Below are 23,957 nucleotides of genomic sequence, written 5' to 3' on the forward strand. Positions count from 1 at the left end.
TCCCGTTCCCGCTTCCATCATTTTCTCTCTCTTTTTTGCTGTACGTGCCCAGAATCACAAATATGCCCAGGGCATATCTATTTGCAAGATCATCTTAGCTCCTATATGCCCACTTGATCACTTTGATCAACTGGCAGTGTGGCAGGGCAGGTGCCACATAATACTCGTTCCATATTTGTAAGGAATCAATCTTTTATGGTGGAGCAGCACTTCTGCTTTGTAACTCCCTGCCTATTGACACCAGGCAGGCACCTTGTCAACGTGTTTTAATCTGTTTTTAGTTTGCTGTGGATTTTATTTTATTTTTTTCTGAATGTTTTTAATAGTTGTTTTTACCGATAATTTTATTTACTCTTTGTAAACCGTTTTGAGGATTATTTTTTTTTACAAACAGCATAACATTTTTATGAAATATATAAATAAATGTCTACCACCGATGCCCAATCAACCTTATGAACTGGCTTGGTTTTCCATCCATAAATTCCCAACTGCGGAAACAGGCAGGCAGCATTTCAGACCTTGCCGTGACTGCGTAGCACTAAATTGAGTGTGTATATTTTGCCCCAGGACAAAAGCTGTTTAGAAGGTCCTTGAGGAACTCGGATGGGTTCAGTGAGACCAGCTCGGTGAGTCACATTGATGATCTGGAGAGGGGAGAGCAGAGGCCTGCTGCAGCTCCCCCTGCTGGGCAAGGTGATTCAAAACAGCCAGAAGAGAGCATGCTTCCAAACCCGGAAAGCCCTGAAGATTCCCGGGGCGACAAGGCGAAGGCCCTGGCAAATGACTGCACTACATCCGAGGAACAAGAGAGTCTAAGATAAAATCCAGACCCTGTGCATTTTAAGACTTTGTACAAAAAAAATGCACTCCCTCTCTAGCAGGGGCAGCCTAATGATGCATTTAAAATGTGAACAGTGCCACAGTTAGTACAGTAACGACTACTGTTAAACTTGTGATCGACTGGAGATTTTTGCACAGAGTTTAGTGGAAGAAGCCTTTTCTCCCCACCCCACCCTCTTTCGCCTTCTCTGCGGGGGGCATCGGCCTGGTTTTTCCTGTACACTTTGCCATTGTTGCTTTCTGTCCGGCTTACGTTCACATTGCCCAGGTGGTAAACAGCAGTTTCTTCGCCATTGAAGTTTGCAAATGCAGGATACAGCTTGTCTCCAGCTGGCATCCTAAAGAATGGTTTGCTGCTTAATTTTCAAGATGCTCTACCCAGACACTTCCCTTTAGGTTGGAATGATCAATTGCACTTGGTGCTATGTGTTTTTGTAAAAAAGAAAAGAAGATTCTAACTGTTTAATAAATCTACCAACTGCTCACTACCTTATTTTTAAATACCTATTTTTAGAGGTAAATCTATAGGCACCCCTCCATACGGTTCCCTTGGTTTTATGAATAGCCTTTTAAAAAAAATTCTGAAAGTTTGCTTCATGTGTACATATATAAGTGATTGAGCACCACTTTGGGCATTCCCTACCACCACCAGATAAACCTGCAGCAAAAGTTTCGCAGTCCGAGGCCAACACTCCTCTTGAAGAAGTATTCCTCACCATGGCTGCTGGGAACAGATATCCCACACTTTCCTGCTTCAGGCCGTTAGGAGACAAACCCAATGGGATAGTTTTGCTTTAGAGCAACTCACCCCCCAGAGTCTCTTTGACACCTTTCGAAAGGTATTCGTGAAACACTTTTGAGCTGACAATGTTGCATATCTGTGATGTTTCCTGGATTGTTCTGATCGGTAGTTTACATTTGCTAGATATTGTAAATACCCAGAGAAATTGTTAGGTTATTTACACTGCTGCACTATTTACAGAAATGAGCTAACTTTTTTTTCTTTAATCAAAGAGAAAATATTCAGAAGCCTGTTTCATCCCCCTGTTACAATGCATTCAGTTTAGTGATTGCTTTAATTCTGTTCCTATTGAACTTGCATCTTTTCATGTGGTAAGAAAATCCTGGGAGAGAGTTTATGTGATCAATCCCCAGGCCAGTCTTTGATCAATTACTTCAAAATTCATAGGTTTTGTTTTTTAAGGGGGATTGATCCCTTTTTCCCTAAAGGATCTTTCCTGGAGTTAATAGCTTCCTCCTGCAATGACTGGTAATGAACTACAGCCTAATCCTATACTCACACGGATACTGAATGAAAGCATGGCAGTTTGCAAGGGAATATTAGTGATTATATTTTGCCTTCCTAAATAATGCAGTGGCAGCACCCAGGCACAGAAAATGAACATTCAACACAAGAGGAGTCCACCATGTCATAGTGGAAGAAGTTGCTTGTCTGAACCTAGAGTGGAACTGCTTTGAAACTCAAGTAACCAAACACATAGTGAAAGTACATATAAGCTGAAGGTCAGACTAAAGGCAAAATGCATATAATTTCCCACCCTGCTATAAAGATAGTAACTTATGGTCATGGTGGTCCAAGTTACATTAGCAGTCAGTTTTGTGTGTCAGGCTTGGAGAAGGTAGATGGTGTGAGGGAATGATAGTTGCAATATCTGGTTTGGTCCTTGGCCCAAGGAAGCAAACTTTTCTGACAACAGGCTTGTAATATCCTTCAAAGTATTTTCTTTGCTAGTGGATTTTGATGAGCAAAATGCATTGGGCATTGCCTTGGTGTGTGATGAGGACTACTGTTAAGTGTACTGTTGATTCATTCTTTATTCTAAGGAACTGGGAATCCTTAAAAAACAGACAACCTTAATAGATTTGCTTTGTTTAAATAAGAACTGGGGTGTTTTGTTTTGTTTTTAAAGTACAAATTCTCGTCTTCCTTGGCATTTTATTTGGTAAAATGAATATTAACTTGGGGTTCACTGAGGAGAAATGGGTTGAAGTTATAATCGTTAATACAAATTTTAATGTTTTTATATTGTTAAGCCAGCAGTTTTGCTGGGATACAGACCTAATTTAGATACTTCCCAAATGCTTCAATAAAGGTTCTTCAACTTGTTAGTATCTGAGTTTGTGTCAAGGTTTTCACATGTAAGCAGTTCAAGAGGAAAATAAACTTTCATGCTCAGGCGCATGTCTATCTTCCCGCTACCCCGAAAAGGGTTTCCCATTCATATCTATGGGATTGGCAACTCTCATCATCCCTGACCACTGGCCATGCTGGTTGGAGTTGATGGGAGTTGGAGTCTGCAGGGCCAAAAGTTACACATCCCTGTAAAGCCACCTGCCAATCACTGTATTGGCAAAAGCATGTTACCTTTTTCCTGTGTACAATTTACTTCCCTCGGATAAGTGCAGATTGCTTTTCTGAGCTTCCATTTGAGATCTTTCCCCTTAAGGCCATAACTTTGCATTGGACTCCAGTTCCTTCCGCAGATAGCTGTGCAGTGAGTTCCTTGCATGCAAACTGCTCCAGAGATTGCCACAAATAATCCAGAGATGTTCTATACTAGCTGCAATCCACCTGTTTCAAATAAAGCTATTAAGGGGGGGGGGAAACACTGGGCAACTGGCTCAAGCTGGCCTTTTAATTTTTGGCAATACCCCAGACCAACACGAAAGTGGGGGGTGGGACTTAAAAAATGAGGGCTGGACCCAGAATTACAATGCTATACACAGCACTGCAAGCCTGCCAATTGTGGCTCGGGGCTCATGACAGAGGACTCTTGGCTCGGAGCTCCCACAAATCCAAACAGCACCCCGGAACTTGGGAAGGATGTACATGTCTGAAGGATATTGCACCCTCCTCAGTGGTGTGACAGGGAGGCCTGCTTTATACCTTGAGCCCCACACAGACAGAATCTCATCCAGTAAAAATATAGAAACCTCACGTATCTTTGTTATTATTTGAGTCTTTGAGAACTTTTTGAGGCTATGCCGTTGTGCAAACAGGGTCGGCTTCCACAGTCTTGTTTCATTTTAGCAAAAGGCGGGGGGGGGGGGAGCTATTCATTGAAGTCAAGTGCAGTCTCTGCCATCCGGAATGGCTGTTCCTCCTTTGGCACAATTCACACCTTCGGAGTCTCACTCGGACTCTTTCAAAAGTCACATCTGGTCAGAAGAGACCTTCTCCCATAGGCCACTCTCGTTTTTCCTGTATATCCAAGGTTTTCTGCTAGGAAACAGTGTCTTATCTGGAAAGGGATGCTCTTTTAAGTACATCAGAGTCGCTCTAATGTGGGAAACGAAGTGAGGCGGTTCAGCCAGAGGCGACGTCGAGAGATTCTGGAAAACAAATTGCAGAGTTAAAATACACCTTTGTCGCTACTTCGACCTGTCCCCCATCCCCCCACCTCCAAGGCAATCCCATCAGCATAAGAAAGGCCTGGAGATCCCTATCCATGGGTTAGAATGTCAGACTAGGGCTGGAGTGACCTAGGTACAAAATCTCCTGTTGGGTTGAAAATCACGACAGACGAGTGGCAGGTGTCATATGAGAGGCGTCTGCCGGGGCGAGCCCCGGGAACTCTCTTTTATTGAATATTACAAACATTGCCACAGGTGTGCTTGTGGCTGATTGGTTGATACAAACACAAAGCATCTTGTTGCTGATTGGTTAACATAGGTACAAGGCGGGAATTACATACAACCATTTATTACTGATAGATCAAAGGATGAGAAATGGAGCTGGAACTAGACAGGCATGAAACCTCCTAATTAAATTATAACTAAAGATTAATATTGAGAGAACATAAACATGAAAGAATACAACAATCACGTTCCGTAGATGTGGTCAGCAATGCATTAAGAACAGGTCAGGATACACTGTTTCATGAACTCAATGGGAACTGTTCAGAACATTCTCAGACTCTTGTGCAGAAGCAGAGAAAAGATTATGAGCGAGACTTCCCAGAATGCAAGAGAAAAGAAGCAATAGTTCTCATAGCAAGACTTAATGCCACAGTTATGTGCAGTAAGAGAACTGCAGAAAGAGAACTTCCCTTCAATCTCCATTTGGTCATGAAACTCACAAGGTGACCTTGGACAGGTTACACACACTTAATCTAACTTGCACACAGGGTTGTTGCATTGTCAGGGTAAAGTGCTTTATGTGGGGATGCCTTTGAAAATGGTTCAGAAGCTTCACCTAGAACAGAAAGTCAGCTCCCTGACTTTTGACAGGCTTAATTCAAACAGATCATGCAACACCCATTTTGTTACAGCTACAGTGGCTGTATGCTTTCTGAGCCCAATTCAAAGTAGTAGTTTTATTCATTATTATTAAATTCCTATAGGTTTTCACCTATAAAGCTTACAGCTTATACCCCAATATACTCTGAAGCACCTCTCCTGATTATAAACCTACCCAGAACTTCTAAGGCCTTTCTCCAGATATTCAGCAAAGTGACAAGAGAGGGCCTTTCAGTTGTGGCTCCCCATCTGAGGAATGTTGTCCCCAGCAAGGTCTGCCTGGCACCTTTGCCAACCACTTTCTGTCCTTGCCTTTCCCCTCAGGCCTCTTTCTAGAGTCTAGACTGAGATCATGTTTTGTTTTTGCTGCGCTGTCAGAGCTTCCTGCAGCTGTTGTTTTGTTTTTATGTTATAATATATTAATATAAATATAAAGGTCTCACTTGGGAGACCTTTGGGTAACAAATGCAGTATTTTGTTTGTTTCGTTCTGTTTTTGAAAGGGAGGGGACAACCTCACATAAAGCCATTTGCCATCTTTCCCAGGAGGAAAGGTGGTAAATACATTTAACAAATAAGGGGCGTGAAACTGCTTAATCTTCAGAAACGAAAGCACCCCGAGTTTCTATGAGCATTTCGTTGGGATCCCGCCACCATCTTGTTCATGAGGACCAGTTACCTGCAAGATGTGTTGATCATCCTGGGCTAGCCAGAAATCCACATGGGGGAAAGGCATCCAAAAGTAAGGGCCAATGCAGAGTTGCTCCTTTCTCGAGTCATAAACGTTAACCATCTACAAAACAGCAATTTCAGAACAGCGTTTTAATGCCCCAAAATGAAAAGGCAGCAGGAGTCATGTATGTATTTATCTGGAGGCTTTGCACGTGCGCGCGCACACACACACACACACATATAATTCCTGTGTTTGCCCATGCTAAAAATACCTTGGGTTATACCTTGAGTTACAGATGCTTCAGGTTGCGTTTTTTTGGGTTATGGACCCGCCAAAAGAATGAAGTACCGGAACGGGTTACTTCTGGGTTTCGGCAGTCATGCTTTACACATGAGCAGAAGCGCCGAATCGCAACCCGCACATGCACAGACGCTGCAGGTTGCGAACATGCCTCCTGCACGGATCACGTTCGCAACCCGAGCATCCACTGTAATGAATTAATGGTGTTTGGGATTCTGATTTAAAACTCCTACAGTCTGTACTGCAAACTGAGCACCAGCTTCAGAAACGCCTGTGACGCAAGGCAGGCAAATGCCACAAGAAGTTACGTCTCACAATTACATTTTCTAATCTCCCGAAAACTGAAACACGTGTCTTCTTACCTTGGCTCCTGTTAAGATACTGGCAGACCGCAGATCCACATCGGGCCCCTTGTCTGGAAACGTTGCGTGGAAAATCTCTCCCGTTTTAACATTCGCAGCTGGAAAAGCAACATCGGATCACATGGAAAGGCTGTCACACAGAGGGCAGGGGCAAATTTGCTCCCTGTTGCTCCAAACTCTTAGGATGGGGCTAAAGCCCACAAGTTAAAATTACATGAAATGAGATCCAGATTAAACTTTAGCATCAGCTTCCTAATGGTACACTGCTCAGCCGTGGAACAGGTGGCCTTGGAAAGTGGTGGGTGATCCTTGATTAGAGCTTTCATTAGAGGTCGCCTGGCAGAGATGCAATACACCATTGATCTCGTGCATCAGTTGTGGGTTTGACTAGATATTTTAAGTACCTGTGAACTCATATGATTCTGTATCCCATTGCAATCATGCTCAGAGTAGTTCCACTGAAAGTAATAGACACTAGTAGCTTATGTCTTTTAATTTCAATGGGTATACTTTAAGAGGAACTTTACCTTCTAGATCAGCGGTTCTCAACCTGTGGGTCCCCAGATGTTGTTGGACTACAACTCCCATCATCCCTGAGCTCTGGCCTTGCTAACTAGGGGTGATGGGAGTTGCAGTTCAACATCTGGGGACCCACAGTGAGAAAGGCTGTTCTAGATCCATTTCAATCAAAGTTTAAGCCCTGTTTGGGCAAAGAAACTGCTTTGGTCAGCCTGTATGATATCTGCCAGGAGACAGATAGGGGAAATGTGTCCCTGTTAATTCTCCTCAACCTCTCAGTAGCTTTCAATACCATCGACCATGAAATCATTCTGGAGCGGTTGTCCAAGTTAGGGGTGGGTAGGGCACTGCTTTGTGGTGGTTCCAATTCTACTTGGATGGACTGTTTGCAGGTGAGGCAGTGGGAGTGCTGGACTTGCCTTGGTAACAAACTGGATGAGAGCCAGCAAACTGAAGCTCAATCCAGTTAAGGCTGAGGCACTGTTAGTGGGTGGTTCCCTAGACTGGATGGCTGGGAGGTTGCCTGCTCTTGTTGGGGTTACACTCCCTCTGAAGGAGTGGATACACCTCTTAGGGGTACTCTTGGATCCTTTGCTATTGCTTGAAGCTCAGGTGGCCTCAGCAATGCTGAGTGCCTTCTATCAGCTTTGGCTGGTAGCCCAGTTGCGCCCCAATCTGGACAAAGATAGCCTAACATCTGTCATCTATGCTCTGGTAACCTCTAGGTTAGATTACTGCAATGCATTATATGTAGGGCTGTTAGTTTAAAGGCAAATGTTTTGTATCTCCTACTTCTCTGGCACCTAAGAGAGCAGAGGAAAATGCATGGAAGAACCATGGGTTGGGCAGCCTTATTGATACAAAAGGAAACCATGGTTTTACAAAACATCTGAACTTGGCATAAAATTAGAAGTCCGGGAAAAGTTTAAATTTCTGATCTGGTGAAAGCAGACAATATATCTACCGGAATAGGATCTTCTCCTTTAGCAAAAAACCAAAACAAAACCCTGGCGATTTCAAAAGGCAGAGTGTGAACCTCTCATTAAACCATCTGCATCGTTTGTAGCCAGCTTGATAAATTGACACCAAATGTGAATGTTACTCACCAATTCCATAAATGAATGGCAAATGTTTGCCTTTCTCTTGACGGTCATTTAATTCTGTTATTTAAAAGAGAGAAGGAGAGAGGGAAGGAGAGATATAACAATAAAACCTCTAATTCTTCCACGGAAGAGGGCACGTTTTTAAAAAAATCAACATCGAGTTTGGGAAGAAACTGAGATACAAGTCCCTGCCAGGTATAAACAAATATAGGACTCATCAAATATTCATTCAAATTTGTGACATCAGTCTGGGGTTGGGAGATGCTACTTTTAAGGATAGTCTCCCTGTAAGGCGACCTGAAAGTCAAAGAAACACAAAAATAAAATACAGAAATCCTTCTCCAGAACAAGGACTGGGATCTGACATCAGCATGCATTGTTATATATGGCTATAGTTGCCATATGTATACCATACATTTAAAGCATGATACAGTACTGCTTTAGGGAGGCGGGTGGCACTCTGGGTTAAACCACAGAGCCTAGGACTTGCCGATCAGAAGGTCGGTGGTTCAAATCCCTGCGATGGGGTGAGCTCCCGTTGTTCGGTCCCTGCTCCTGCCAACCTAGCAGTTCGAAAGCACGTCAAAGTGCAAGTAGATAAATAGGTACCGCTCTGGCGGGAAGGTAAACGGTGTTTCCGCGCGCTGCTCTTGTTTGCCAGAAGCGGCTTAGTCATGCTGGCCACATGACCTGGAAGCTGTACGCCGGCTCCCTCGGCCAATAAAGCGAGATGAGCGCCGCAACCCCAGAGTCGGTCACGACTGGACCTAATGGTCAGGGGTCCCTTTACCTTTACAGTACTGCTTTAGCAGGAACAGCTTTCCCCAAAGGATCCTGGGAACTGAAGTTTGCTAAGGGTGCCAAGAGTTAGGAAAACCTTATTCTCTCACAGAGCTACAATTGCCAGAGTGGTTTTTCAATCAATCAAAAAATCAATTGATTGCTCTTCCTAGGGAACTCTGTAGCTCTGTGAGGGGAATAAGGGTCTCCCCACAACTCTCAGCACCCTTAGCAAACTACATTTCCCAGGTTTCTTTGGAGGAAGACACAACTGTTTAAAAGTGGCATCACGGTGCTTTAAACGTACGGCGCTGATGTGGCAAGAACACCTTAGGCCAGGTAGCTGAGAAGATGGGGAGCAGAGGAAAGTCGCCCATTTGAAACAGTTACCTGTCACGCAGAAGGTCACTAAATGGACATTATCCTGCAAGCGGTCAAACGCTCCTAGGAATAACAAGAGGGGAAAGTGTGAGACCTGCCCAACAGAATGAGCTATTTCCAGGCTACATAGAAAGAGTTCTTTTTTTAAAAAGAAAAAAGGCAACATTGGATAAAAATCCTACATTAGTCCCATGCAAAGTAGACCCACTGAAATTAATGGACATTACAGGTGCCTATTAATTTCAGCAGGTATCCTGAGTGGGAGCTGGTTGACTCCAAGCCATGCTAATAACCAATTCGTTCTACTTTAAGCAGTCACGGTTTCCCCAAAGGACTCTGGGAACTATAGCTTGTTAAGGGTGCCAAGAATTGTTCGGAGACCCCTATTCCCTCACAGAGCTACAATTCCCAGAGTGGTTTAACAATCAATCCCTCTTACAAGGAGACTCTGGGAATTGGTGCAAACAGGGCTTAAACCATGGGTAGGCAAACTAAGGCCTGGGGGCTGGATCCGGCCCATTCGCCTTTTAAATCCGGCCTGCGGACGGTATGGGAATCAGTGTGTTTTTACATGAGTAGAATGTGTGCTTTTATTCAAAATGCATCTCTGGGTTATTTGTGGGGTATAGGAATTCATTCATTTCTCCCCCCCCCCCAAAAAAAAATAGTCCAGCCCCCCACCAGGTCTGAGGGACAGTGAAAAGGTTTGCTGAAAAAGTTTGCTGACCCCTGGCTTAAACCTTGATTGAAATGGGAATTGCTGTGGTCTCAGAGCCATTATCAAGCTGGCTCGTAACTCTCATAAGGATCATAACTCTAGGGCAGTCCTTCTCAACCTTGAGTCCCCGGATGTTGCTGGCCTAGCCAGCATGGCCAGTGATCAGGGATGATGGAGTTGTAGTTCAAGATCACCTGGGAGCCCATAGTTGAGAAAGGCTGCTCTAAGGTGTCTACTCGGGCATCATGCCAAACCACTGTAGCAAAAATAAAAAGGCCCCAAACCATGGTTTGCCAACCCCCTGGAAACTGTGCTGTCAGATTCTAGTTTGCCAACTCATCAGAAACCGTGGTTTGCCAGCTCAGTCATCACGCCAGGCCACACTTAAACGTCCTTCCACCGCTTGATGCAATGTCTGAATCCAGTCTCTGTGGCACAGCCAGAAGTTGAGCAGCATTCCCAGTGGGCAGGGCTTAAGTGCCATTCATTCCTCTTTGTCCCTCCCCATGGAGGACCTACATGCAGGATTTGGTGTGAGCCCTTGCTATCCCCAACAGCGTAAACCTCTCACAAGCTCTGCAAGCTTTACCTGCACCCAGTCGGAATTCTAAACTTTGACAGAGGGAGTAGGAATGCAAACTTACTCAGGAGCTGATTGGTAAGTCGCTGAGATAAGTGCCTGTCATCGCTGAATCCTCCAATCAGGTGTACTTCCAACCTAACAACAAGGACGGAAGCTGGAGATATAACCTGTTATCACAGGCAGATTAATCAAGCCTTAGTTGAGTGGGATCCACTGAAATTTATCAAGTGCTTTATTTATTCATTTATTCACTTTTACTCTTATCTTGATTGTGGTGAATTGATATAATAGGAGGAGGAAGAAGAAGAAGAAGAAGAAGAAGAAGAGTTTGGATTTGATATCCCGCTTTATCACTACCCGAAGGAGTCTCAAAGCGGCTAACATTCTCCTTTCCCTTCCTCCCCCACAACAAACACTCTGTGAGGTGAGTGGGGCTGAGAGACTTCAGAGAAGTGTGACTAGCCCAAGGTCACCCAGCAGCTGCATGTGGAGGAGTGGAGGCGAACCCAGTTCACCAGATTACGAGTCTACTGCTCTTAACCACTACATCACACTGGGAATGTAAAATAAATTATTACAGGTTTCTGTCGTCTGTCTGTCCGTCCCCTCCCCACTTATTATTGAGTGGTAACAAACTTATCACAGTTTACTTCATCTCAAATTTCCTTAAACACTGTCAAAAAGGCATACATATCTGAAGAGTTTGGAGGGGCAGTGTGGCCTAGTGGTTACAGTGGCTAGACGAGGGTTCAAATGCCCACTTGGCCATGAAGCTCAGTGGGTGACCTTGCGCCAGTCATGGCCTCTCAGCCTAACCTACCTCACAGGGTTGTTGTGGGGATTAAATGAGGAAGTGGGGGAGACCCATGTATGCTACCTTTAGTGCCTTGGAGAAAAAGGTTGGGGTATTAAATATAAATAAAATATCCATATTAAGTAAATTAACTGTTAGTTGATCATCTGCCCTTTTCCAGTTTGCTTGACAGCCACCAACAGTTAAAGAGAAAAGCTGACCTTCCACATTCCGTGTTAGGAGAAAGCACTTTCACTGCATTTGTGATTAACAAAACTTCTGTCTCCGTATCCGATCCATCGCAGTGAGTCAAACAGATAGCCCCGCTGCCTGAGGGAAACAAAAATGCAATATGGATGGTTTGCATGTTCCAGACAATGGCAACTACAGTCAGCAATTGCTGCCCGTACGTTATCAGGTTCAAGGTACCTGTATTTAAAAGATAAAAAGGTAAAGGACCCCTGGACGGTTAAGTCCAGTCAAAGGTGACTATGGGGTTGCGGCGCTCATCTCGCTTTCAGGCCGAGGGAGCTGGTGCTTGTCCACAGACAGCTTTCCAGGTCATGCAGCCAGCATGACTAAACTGCTTCTGGTGCAACAGATATGTAGCGCTCCAGGCTTATCTGGAGCTCAAAGCCCTCCCTGGGCCACACCCCAGAGTTTATACTTGGTTAAGCATGTCCCTCAACTCTTAAAATGCTTCTTGACTTCCCAGATACTTGGATGTCATCAGCCAAAACCTGTTGTACTGGCTGAAAAACCCTATAAATCAGAGGCATCGAAATCCAGGGACATAGTTCAAAAGCAGCAAGAAACCCAGAGCCCAATGACATACCTGTGTGTCTGAGGACCACCAAATGGCAGGTGGTTGCATCATCTGATCCGAGAATAGAGACAGAAGCTGAGGGAAAAGGAGGAGAAGGAAAAGTGAGGTCCTGGCGGCTATTTCTTAACTTTTGGATGGAACTTCCTTAGCGCCAACCTACCATCCTTAGGAGTGGTAGCTGCAAATTCTCTCTGCTGGACGTAGAGAAGTCCTTTGGGGCCCACTGATTGAGCAGGCTGACCTCTTAAGATTTTGGCTTGTTCCTGTAGAAAATGGGGAAACAAAGTCGTATTTAGGTTCCCAGCTAGCACAATCGTTCTGAGATCAGAAGCCCTCAATGCTGAAGATGCACCTGTTTATGCAGGCATGCCCGTGGTCTCCCAACCAGACTCTTAACTATTTTACTGCATTTGAATGGGAACATTTGACTGTGTGCTGCAATTATGGATGTTGGTAGTTAATTTTTTGTGTTAACTGCTTTTTTATACTTTTGCAAACCACTCAGAAGCATTATTTTGGGACAAAGTGGTCTACAAATAAATAAAATAATTTCTGGCACCTAAATCAGCAAACGAAAACCCAAGAGCTTTCCTTAAGATTTGGAAGGGGCCCTGAGGCACATCTGGTCCAACCCCCTGTAATGCAGGAATATGCAGCTGTCACTTACAGGGATCGAACCAGCAGCCTTGGTGTTATCAGCACCAAGCTCTAACCAATGGAGCTATCCAGCTGTCAAAGCAAATCTTCTGGGCCAAATTACAAATCACTTGGAACTGCATAGAAGATTTATTCCCATAAACACACCAGGGTGTAACAAACATGGGGTGGGGGAGGGAAGAGTTCAGCCCATGGCGATGTACCGATATTGGGCCATTTTGTGAGGTCACGTCAAAAGCCAGCCGCTTCATCCTATGGGCCAAGATGGTGACAACCAGGCATGGGCTGAATTTTCCTCTGTGGAGTGGTTGCTTGCAATAAATTCCAAAACAGGGGTCACGGACATGCTGCCTGCAGGTGCCAATGTTGCCACCAGTACCTCTTATGGTGGCCAAGAAAGTTCTCAGTCAATATCCCCTCAAAAAAATCCACAGTTCACAAGAAACCTTTGGTTTTCCTGCCCAGTTCCTGTTTGCACTAGCTTGGCTTCTTCCGCATTGGGAACCTTCCCAATCATGAATTGAACCAACATTGGACATCCTCTTCCATTCCAAATGGAGCAGAGGTACAAAAAGCTATCTATAAGAGGTTGGCTGAGGTGGGTGCATTCTCCCCCACTGACAGGGAAAACAAGCTCACACCATATTTTAGATGTGGCAGCCATTTTGTGATCTCTCTCCTATTTCACAAACGCACACATACAGTAGCCATTTTGTGGTTCAGTGGTTGGAACATCAGGCTGGAACCTGGGATACCAAGATTCGAATCCCCACTCAGCCATGGCGCTCTCTAGGTGACCTGGGGCCAGTCACTGCATCTCAAGTCTAACCTACCTCAAATGGCTGCTGTGAGGATAAAACCATGAATACCATTTTGAGCGCTTTGGAGGAATATGAAAGTGAAAAGAAATAAGCGAGATATAAAAGACATTCCAAAATTCCAGACTGGCCCCCAAAAGGTGGGCGGCCCCCATTAAGTACATAGGGAAAAACCTGTTTCTCAAGTATTTCAGGGAGCAGGGGAGAAAATCAGCGAAGGTTTGAGGAAGACACAAGAAGGGCATGTAAAGAACATCTGCAAAAAGAGCAGGGGTGGGGAAATTTGGTTGCATTTTTTTTTTTTTTAAAAAAAGGGCAGGCTGATGGAGAAAAGCCTGAAAGCAGCCCATGCAAAATAGAAGTTGAGAGTTACCTTACATCAGGACATTCAAAATAAATTAAAAGTCACAAGCTCTCAAGTCATTAACACCATTAACACCAAAACAAAGGCCACTTAAATGTGCAGCATATTTGACTGGTTGTATTTATATCCTACTTTTTTCTCCATGTAACATACATGGTTCTTCCCGTCATTGTTTAATCCCCACAAACATCCATGGGAGGTAAGGACGCCTAGTGAGCTTCAGTGGGGAACTGAACCCAGTTCTCCCAGACCCTCTAACCACTGCACTGCACTGGCTCTGTATTTAAGCTAGAAGACACCACCTTTTGGGAGCATCCATGCACCCTGGCATTGCGTTCCAAACACCTGTGTCCCTGTGCATATTTGCTCAAAAGTAAGGCTGTAATCCTCTACTACACCATGTAAAAACACCGTGTAAAAACATATAGCTTTCCAGATGCTGCTGAACTACAACGCCCATAATCGCCACTTGATTGTGGAAGCTGACCCTGGTGGTCCCTTCAAAGTCTACAAGTCTGCGATCAACATCTGGAGGACTACATATCCCCGCAATGCTGCTTTACAAGCACAAGTGCACACACATACACTCTTACCTGAGAGTCATTCCCATTGAACTCGATGGGGCTTACTTCAGAGTAAGCATGCACATGATTGCACTGGCGTTGTTGTTTCTATTAAAAAAAACTCCCATAGAGTTCAATGGCGCTACTTTCCAAGGTAAGCGGTGCACAGAGACACAGCCTCCGACGAGCACCGGAGCAGAGCAAACGGAAGACATTTCATTTTATTTTAAATATCTGCATCTAAGGACGCACCCTCCAACTCACACCCTCAGCCCTGCCCCCCTTTCTTCTATTAATGAATAATCCCTATAATCAGCTGCCAGCTCGCAGCTCACCTCCAGCTCCGGGAAGGTGTAGATCAGCTCCCTCGTGGGCTGGGACAAGTCGACCCGCTCCCCATTGACCAGCAAAGGCATCTCGGGGAAGCGCCCAGCGCAGGAGCCGCGGAACTTCCTGCCGGAGACTCTCAGCTGAGCGCCGCGCCACGAGGGCGAGGCCAGACCGGGCTGCAAAGGGCGCTGGGAAATGTAGTCCTCGGGTGCATTGGGAAGAGGGCGTGGCGGCGTGGGAGGAGGATCGGGGGAGCCCTCGGGGGTCAGGGGAGAGGGAGTAGCGTCTATTCCAGCCCGAGGGCCACTTTCCTCCAAGGTCAGTCTTCGGCGGGCCGCATAGCAGCGGTGGGCAGGGCCAGAAGTAAAAGTGGGCAGAGCAATGCCTTTCTGTATTATAGGCTACAGCTCCCCGCCTTGCATACCTAATATTTTTTTAAAAACCATTTGTGTGTGCATAAGCGCTCATGCACACAGTCCCATCAGCTGCATGTAATATATATATGACATATGACTGTTAAGGTTTATTTAATATTTCATATCCCACTTTCCAATTAAACAACCAAACAACAACATCTCGCTTTCCTATTTGGATAATATTAGTTTGCAGTGAAAAACAAAGGTATGAAAACGAAGGTCACTTCACCCAAGAAGGGGTTTACGGGTAACGACTAAACTCTCAAAAGGGGAATGGGATTGTTGTACATTTGGGAAAAACTGACCTGTGGAACAGCCCAGGTGACGGAACTCAGAGCAAGCCCTCAAATTGTCAAGTCCTTAAAGCTAAGGGAGTGTCATTAAATTACAAACTGAACCACAGTCCTTTTTATATATATAAAAAAAACACAACTACTTTCTTTTACAATACAGGTATGTTGCACAAGAGCACCAAATGCTATATTACTAACAACAACAACAACAACAATTTTATTATTTGTACCCCACCCATCTGACTGGGTTGCCCCAGCCACTCTGGGAGGCTTCCAACAGAGTATACAAAAATATACAGTGGTACCTCGGTTTAAGAACAGCCCTGCTTACGAACTATTTGGTTTACAAACTCTGCAAAACTGGAAGTAGTGTTCCGCTTAGCGAACTTTACCTTGGTCTAAGAAGGGAAGCCAAATGGTGGAAGGGCACCAGTGGCGGGAGGTCTTATTAGGGAAAGCGCGCCTCGGTTTAAGAACGGTTTCGGTTTAAGAACGGACTTCCGGAACGGATTAAGTTTGTAAACCGAGGTACCACTGTACTCTGAATTCCACAAAACAAAAGCACACAGAACATCATGAGAACGACAATGAGTCCAGAAAAGAATTTATAGCAGCTAGGCACAACATAGCTTATCAAAATTGTTATAGTGACACAGGATCTCACGCACCTCGATTTGCTAGTGCGTGCAAATGAATCGCCTCTGCAGCCTGACCCTTAAGCATCCTTTGCAAGACTGCCTTGCATCAACAGGCCTTTTCAACAGGACAATTTTTTTGTCACTGGTCAACTCCTTACTGACCTTTCTTGCTTTCTTATGGCAGTTGCAATCTTTATATCTGCTGTACACTGCTTTGACGTTTTCTATACAAGTTAGTAGCATATATAATATTTTTAAATTAAATAAATAAAAGCTATGCCCCTCCCATTTCTTGCTTTTGTGGGTTTTGTTTGTTTGTTTGTTTTGTTTTTTGAACAAGTGCCTGTGCTCTCCAGCCCGTGGGCTCTTTTCAGACTCACCCCCTGCCCCAGAGCAAGAGGAATAGCTGGCAAGCAGTAAGTGTAGCCTTATGAGGCTTTGCCCTCGGGTGGGAAAAATATTGCGCCCGGGAAAGGGAAATGGGAGTCAACAGACACTCAAGGAATAGTTTCGGAGAAAAAGCTTTATTTCTACCATCCATGAACTGGTAGAAGGAGCGAGTGTGATAGTTCACAAACAAGCACGAATTCACAGTCATTTGCACAGAGTATATATTCCCCTTCTAGTTCCCTCCCCTTTCCCCTCCTCTTCCAGAGTCCTGCCTCGAGTTCCCCTGAGCATGAACAGAAAGCTCCTGTTGGACTGTTGGACTCTTGGCACCTTTCCCAGGAAAAAGGGAATGAGAGTGGGTCAGCAGGTCCAAGATGTTGCAACTGAATGAGATAAAAGTCAGTTCTCAGGCCTGCTCTGACAGAGTCTATTCATTAGCTTTTTGAAGCTCTCTCGTACTGATAAAAGAATAACATTTTGCCTTGCAACAGCAGCGCAAATGAGCAGATGCTTAGCTGCTGAGAAAATGATTTTGAAAAGCTTTGAGAAGCTTTGAGCCTGCTTTAGGGGGGGTGACTTCGGGCCTAGGTGGGGTCACCTGTCCTCACCTCCTTCATTAGCAGCTGCTCAAAGTGTTCCTTGTAACTGGCTGTCTATCTCACTGGGCAGCTGGGAGGTTAGGGAACTGTTTGCCCTAAACTTAGGGAGGGGGGGGGACTCTGAAGAGGCGGAGGAACTTAAAGCAAGCCACTGTCGCCATGCTGGAGACAAAACAAAACAAAAAGCCCAGTTAAGTTAGCCCTTTCTGGTAGGGCTGCCAACTCACCAAAAACAACTCACAAAAAGAGCAGGAGGAGGAGGAAGACCAAGCACACCTGGAAGCGCTTTGCTCTGATGCCACCCATCATCTCACCTGCAGACAGCAGCACCAAGAGGGATGACCTGGGCCTTCTCCTACATAACGACACCTAGGCATGGCAAGTGCTGAGGTGGCTACACATACCTGAGAAAGCCAGCGGCTCCAAAAGAAGCGATTTGGGGCTTATTCCAAGAGAGACCACAATTTTTAAGCAAAACCTTCGATTCCGAAATGTGTTGCCATACAGCCGGGTTTCCCCGGACTCCCCCCCCCCCCCAATTTGCAATATTTCCCCCTGGATGCCATTTGCAACGTCAGAATCCCATATATGTCTGGGGAAACCTGGACATTTGGCAGCACTCGTTTTCTGAAATGGGGGGAGAAAATGCAAGTTAAGAAATAGGAGAATCTTAAGGCAGAAATGAAAGAACACCAACTTGCATAAAATTGTTCTACTGGTCCTTTGCCTTCTTTCATCACACAAAATATTGTTGGGTGTATTTTCAGCAGCTGCAAGGTTCCACAAATTCTTATGCCACAATTCAAGACAACAGATCATTCTTCCATTTTTTGTGTGTGCAATACAAAGTCTGGCAGCTGCTAGAAACTAAGTTAGCAGTGCCTTCAAAAAGAATTGTTTTAGACTCTAAAATTTAGAGTATCCTCTCATATATGGCCTCCAGGAATTGTCCTTCATCTTCAGGAAACTCCTGCAGCCAATCCTGGAGATGTGACAAGCTGCTGCTGCCGTCTCACCCTGTTGCCTGAGCCTTTAAGGAAAGGCCACAGCCACAAGCGGGTGTTGCTTGCCCCAGCTGTGGACCAGGGCAGTGGCGGAGGAAGCCCAGGTTCCTTAAAGTGGTTGCATGGGAATCGAGAAGTCTGGGGCAGGAAGGTGCAGGAGATGCAAAGCGGGCAAGGCTTAGTCAGTAAAGAGCGGGGAAAACCATGGCAACCAGTCCTGGGTCAATGTTGCAAAATGGAACTAGGAGACTAGAATGTGGGTTGAGACTCTCTTAAGAGCAATGGGAAGAGGGAGCTGGGCTTTGTTTTATGGCTCGGGGATGAATTCATTCACTCCCCCAATAAATCTATTTTCCTAGTAGCTTCCCTTACAAACAAAGGGGAATCCTCTAAGCTGCCGGAAAGAAGTTTTGCCTGAAATCTTAGAAACCATCTGCCAGTCGGTGGGGACAGTACTGAACTAGATGGAGCAATGGTCTTTGTTTTGGTATAAGGTAAATTCCTCTGTTCTTCCTACCAGGGGGCTAGTTTTTAGTTAACGCATGGGTAGGCAAACTAAGGCCCGGGGGCCGGATCCGGCCCAATCGCCTTCTAAATCCGGCCCGTGGTATGTTTTTACATGAGTAAAATGTGTGCTTTTATTTAAAAGGCATCTCTGGGTTATTTGTGGGTCATAGGAATTCGTTCATTTCCCCCCCAAAAAAATATAGTCTGGCCCGCTATGAGGTCTGAGGGACAGTGGACCGGCCCCCTGCTGAAAAAGTTTGCTGACCCCTGGTTTAACGGCACAATTGTGGACCAGGCAGGCTGAGTGATAGTGTTCTGAAGGTGCAAGTTGCTTTTCAATCCGGCTCCTCTTTATGCTAATTTTTCATCTGTGTTTAGTTACAGAGGTCTGACTTTTCCAAATCTGCACCCTGAAGTCTCCCAATGTTCACCAACTGTTTAAAAGTGTGTGTTGTTTTTAAAAATGCATGCTTGCTTTTCAAGTGGCTTTTATGGGTCTTGTTGTGGTTAATATTACTCATGTTTGTGGTTCTTTGTTCTACAGAGGCAGTCTTGGGGGTTGGAGTTGTAGCAGCCCCCTAACAACTCTCAGCTCCCAGAATTCTTCGAGGCAGCCATGACTTTTCAAAGTTGTATCATAGGGCTTTAGGTTTGATGGTGTGAATGTAGCCCGGCTCTAGGACTTTGGCATTGTTTTGTTGCCAAACAGTTTAGCCAGCATATACCGTATTTTTCGTCCTATAGGGTGCACCGGCCCATAGTAATGGCATACATAAATAACCTTTTTTGAGTCAATTTTAAGAAGATGGATGGATATAGCACATCAGTAGCTGAGATGGAAAACAATGATTCTTTAGAGCCTCACACAGTTCAGGGCCCCAACTCTCACCTATTAGCTGAGATTCTGTGGCAGGGGCCTCCAACAATTCCAAATATTTACTCTTCCTTTACAGGAAAGGTAGCCAGTGTGGACCCATCCAAAGGTTGTTGGACTACCATTCCCATCATGTTTCTGGCGTTGATGGGAGCTGTAGTCCAGCCATACCTGGAGGGCACCAGGTTGGTAATTTAGGTTCTGCAGCAAGTGGTTCTCAAAGTGTTTTAGCTAATTTAATTTTTCTATTTTGCTTTTCCAGCATCGAATGTTGCAAGGTGCCGCTGCCTTATTTTTGCTGAACCGCACCCCGTTCCACATCCAAGGCATTTGTGGATCCCTTGGTGTAACTCTCAGACTTTGGAAGGTTGGCATCACTGAATCACGTCAGGTACCCGCTAGAAACAGGTGGTTGGCTCGGGTACAAATGTAGAAAGAAGGAAGCCAACACAGGAAATGCAGGTAAAAACATCACGTTTAATTGCAAGTTATTTCAGTATGAAGTGTCCTGTCTTGGCCTAGCTGCAGGGAGGGAAGATTTAACAAGGATTTAATCAGAAATGGCGTCAAGCGGTGGGTAGTTGAGAAAACCCGCCGCCACTCTTCCCAGGGGCTAAAAGGTGAATTGAAGGGGTGAAATGGGGCCTGTAATCCTAACCAACATTTAGATAAGTAACTCATCATGTAGAAATTAGAATTTGGGGATTTCCTTAGCCAGAGTTGGCAACCCTAGTTGGTTGGCAGAGAAAATAGCCTGGCTCACGTGAAATGGGTTTATTATGTAGGTTGAAAGTAGTTTTGTGTTTTGGAGCTCAGACCCCCACTTCTGCCTTGTACTCAGTTTCTTGGGCAAGTTACACAGTGGAACCTCGGGTTACATACACTTCAGGTTACAGACTCCGCTAACCCAGAAATATTACCTCGGGTTAAGAACTTTGCTTCAGGATGAGAATGGAAATCGTGCTCTGGCAGCACAGCGGCAGCAGGAGGCCCCATTAGCTAAAGTGGTGCTTCAGGTTAAGAACAGTTTCAGGTTAAGAACGGACCTCCAGAACGAATTACGTTCTAAACCCGAGGTACCACTGTACTTGTATTCTAGCCTCACCAGTTTCACCATGTATGAAATGGGTGTTTTGTGTCTGCCTGCATCCCCCATCCTTGGCAGCCATTTTGTGATGGTGAAGTTTGGTTTACATGCCATTACAAATTTCCGAGAACGCTTTCAAGTGACACTGTGTTGTGTGCTCCAGGGCAAAGTGGGAGATTAAAATTTCAGCTCCCTACCACATTTGGAACATTGCTGCTGTCTGGACCCAATGCCAGGTATGCATCAGTTTAAGAGGGGGCCTGACTAACCGCCCAGAACCAGCCCTCAGCAGAGAGGGCTCTTAAGTTTTTCAACTCCAGCATAATGGAAACAGCAGGCTCAGTAAAAATAAACAAATTACCTATTTCCCACAAGACTTACAGAAGAGGGGCAGTGTGTTATATCCATTCTGGTTGTGGAGAAAGAGATTTTCTTCCTCAGTAGATAGCATAGAAACTTAAAGTCGCTGTTGGTTGGAAGAGGGATGGAGTGGCTATGGACAAGTCCTGCTCAGTGCTTTCCATCAGCCTGCTTGCTCGCTTGTATGGAACTCCTGGTCGCTTGTGGCAACTATGCTAGCTAGCTCTTCACCACAAAGCTTCCTGGCCCTTTTGGAATGTCGGTGCAGATCTTCCCTTGGCTTGTGAGTCTTTCAAAGTCAGTTTGTAACGTTGGTTAGGGCTAAGCAACCGTTAAAAGAGCAACCCTAGCCCGCACCTGGGATGCAGGTGGCGCTGTGGGTTAAACCACAGAGCCTAGGACTTGCTGATCAGAAGGTCGGCGGTTCGAATCCCCACGACGGGGTGAGCTTCTGTTGCTCGGTCCCTGCTCCTGCCAACCTAGCATTTCAAAAGCACGTCAAAGTGCAAGTAGATAAATAGGTACCGCTCCAGCGGGAAGGGTAAACGGCGTTTCCGTGCGCTGCTCTGGATCGCCAGAAGCTGCTTAGTCATGCTGGCCACATGACCCGGAAGCTGTACGCTGGCTCCCTCGGCCAATAAAGCAAGATGAGCACCAGAGTTGTCCGCGACTGGACCTAATGGTCAGGGGTCCCTTTACCTTTAACCATGTCTGCTCAGAAGCAAGTTCTTTTGAATACAATGGGGCTTGCTCTCAGGCGAATGGGGTTCAGACTGTAGCCTTAAGAGATGGACGAGGGAGGGAAGAGCTACCTTTTGGTTTATAGTCTTTGGGTATCCTGACAGTTACTTACAATGAGGAATAGGGGCTGTTCGCTCATTATTTTTCAATTAATTTTGCACATGTCCTTTGACAGCCACTGTTTATGCCCCTTTCTTCAGCCTGTAGGTCACACTGATGATCCTTGCTCAGCGATGACGTCATGGAGAGGATATCGCCATAGTTGCTTTTTGAACATGCTCATTTTTAACGGAGATGTTAGGGAGCGCGGGAGGTGTCGGGAATATTGTCCAAGTCGTTGCCCAAGAAGTCAAGGTTCCTCTTTCTTAAAAGCTGGCCTGATTGCAGTGAAGATATTGTGAAGGAAAGAGCTGGCTATGCCGAGGTATGTAATTAGCTGACTGTTTGGGGCCCAGAAATGCATTTTGTAGAGCAGAGGTGAGGAGAATCTCTAGCCTTCCAGATGTTGATGGACTACAACTCCCATCATCCTTTGCTGACTGGGGGCTGATGGGAGCTGGGAATCCAGCAACACAACACCTGGTGTGAAACTATTAAGTTTGGGGAAACACAAAGCGACTTAAATACATTCTATATCCTTCCTGAGATCCTTCATACTCTCACCCTGAACTCCATTGCCTCCAGGATTATGATGTGACCCCAACGTGGTGCTGTGGAACAAACTTCACCGCTGCCTCTCCCTACCAGCTCTTGGCTCTTGCTGCTCAGCTCACAGCCCTTCTCTTGCATTGATATTTGGGGCAGCAGCCAGCTGTACTCATAGGAAGAGCATGGAAATGGGCAGAAGCAGGAACAAAAGCCTCCCGACTTGGTCGTCGTCGTCCCCCGTCCCCCCCCACTGATGTTCAGAAAAAAGAACTTGGGCAACCTCTGAGTGCAACTCTCTTCCTAGGTACGGAAGTGCTGGAGAATAGCGATGCTGTCCAATCCTAACCAGTAGATGACCAGGGACCAGAGCTGGAGTTCGGGAGAAGAGAGGAAGTAGCTCTCCTGTGTGAACTAGCGCAAGAGGCAGCTGCTGTTGCTGTTCGGAGGATCTGCAGTCCCAGGAGGTGTGACTTTATCATGTACATGACTATCTTCCTGCTTAACTGTGTAAGTTTAATAAATGGATTAAGAATTGAAGTGGTGGGGCATAGCAATTAACAATAATTTTGGGTTTGGGAGCCTGAAGGAGGGCTGTAGGGAGGAGGCTGCTGGGACCAAAAAGCCCAGCATTAGGAAGGTCTGCCATAGGTATTGTGGGATGAGCATTTTCATCCTTGTCATCTCTACCTACATTCTGCTTTTTTAAAGAAAAAAATCCCAGTTAAACTATATAGTAAACCTGCAACATAAGCTCCCTTTACATACACAGTTGCGATTGGATGTGGTTGGTTTTGTTTAGGGGGCGGGTGTTAATGAATGAATGAATGAATGAATGAATGAATGAATGGGAGAGTGGAGGAAATCCACCATTCCTGGCTCGGCATTTATTCTCCCCCCCCCCCCGCACCCAGTGGGTTTTCTTGTTTACCAGGCTCTGGAAAGGTTGTAGGAGGACTCTGGGAAGCTCCCAGAACCTTCATGCCTCCTTTCCCGAGGTGGATAAGCAGCCCTCCACCTTGCGGGGTCCAGGGATTCCAGACTTTGCACACAGGCCCCTGGACCTGAACCCATAAGTAAGTTAGAGGGGTTTTGGGGTCCAGTGTGCTGTGTGCATGCCTTTGTTCAGAACTTTTGTATCCGGCTATCCTTACACATGAAACATACCCCACCCCTAGCACAATATGGAATCCAGATCCAGCCTATTCAAAAAAACTTATAAATGGAACCATGCATGGTTGCCATATAATCCATGGTGAACTTACAACTTTGGGCGGTGCTAATTTTCTAGAGAAAAAGGTGCCGGAACTCTCCACGAATGCCTCCCTTGATCTCTTTTAATGGCAATGGTGTCCACCTGAGAGGTGCCGGAACTGAGTTCTGGCAAGTTCCAGCTGGGGGGGAAAGCTCTGACTTTGGGAATTGAGGATTATCTGCACATGCAAACAAAAAGTACAGAAGTGTAAACTTCTTTGGCTCTTAATTGGAAAGGGCTAGAGTAGTAGCCTTGCATACAGAAGGTTGCAGGATCAGC

General features: G+C 45.5%; 2 protein-coding genes and 1 long non-coding RNA gene across 9 annotated transcripts in view; 2 read left to right on the top strand and 1 right to left on the bottom strand.

Moving 5' to 3' along the window:
- Positions 1-2,970, top strand: part of PDXDC1 (pyridoxal dependent decarboxylase domain containing 1) — a 47,180-nt gene extending 44,210 nt beyond the window's left edge. For all 3 annotated transcript variants that reach the window (XM_080981827.1, XM_080981826.1, XM_080981825.1), the window contains exon 23: positions 568-2,970. In XM_080981827.1, coding sequence (XP_080837953.1) covers positions 568-821 — 254 coding nt within the window. In that variant the 3' untranslated portion in view covers positions 822-2,970. The remainder of the gene's footprint in view (positions 1-567) is intronic.
- A 513-nt stretch (positions 2,971-3,483) lies between these two features.
- On the bottom strand, positions 3,484-18,098 carry NTAN1 (N-terminal asparagine amidase). Of its 3 annotated transcripts, none has more exons than XM_080981849.1 (10): positions 17,907-18,098; positions 12,298-12,400; positions 12,147-12,212; positions 11,533-11,641; positions 10,580-10,653; positions 9,227-9,280; positions 8,060-8,113; positions 6,435-6,532; positions 5,779-5,892; positions 3,484-4,194 (listed from the first exon to the last, which is right to left on the bottom strand). In XM_080981849.1, exons 1-10 carry the CDS (start codon positions 17,940-17,942, stop codon positions 4,015-4,017), a joined length of 888 nt encoding a protein of 295 aa, XP_080837975.1. In that variant the 5' UTR covers positions 17,943-18,098; the 3' UTR covers positions 3,484-4,014. The 3 variants fall into 3 exon arrangements, with proteins under 3 accessions (XP_080837975.1, XP_080837976.1, XP_080837974.1); XM_080981850.1 differs by having other exon boundaries at positions 17,903-18,020; XM_080981848.1 differs by lacking the exon at positions 17,907-18,098 and adding an exon at positions 14,875-15,215.
- Positions 18,099-18,466: 368 nt separating this feature from the next.
- On the top strand, positions 18,467-22,963 carry LOC308463455. Of its 3 annotated transcripts, none has more exons than XR_013979586.1 (4): positions 18,467-18,703; positions 19,869-20,052; positions 21,979-22,202; positions 22,463-22,963. It is a non-coding gene; the product is annotated as an uncharacterized lncRNA (long non-coding RNA). The 3 variants fall into 3 exon arrangements; XR_013979587.1 differs by having other exon boundaries at positions 22,731-22,963; XR_013979585.1 differs by having other exon boundaries at positions 21,979-22,963.
- Positions 22,964-23,957: the final 994 nt, after the last annotated feature.

This window comes from Podarcis pityusensis (assembly GCF_964106645.2).
Source record: "Podarcis pityusensis genome assembly, chromosome: 14".
NCBI lineage: Eukaryota > Metazoa > Chordata > Lepidosauria > Squamata > Lacertidae > Podarcis > Podarcis pityusensis.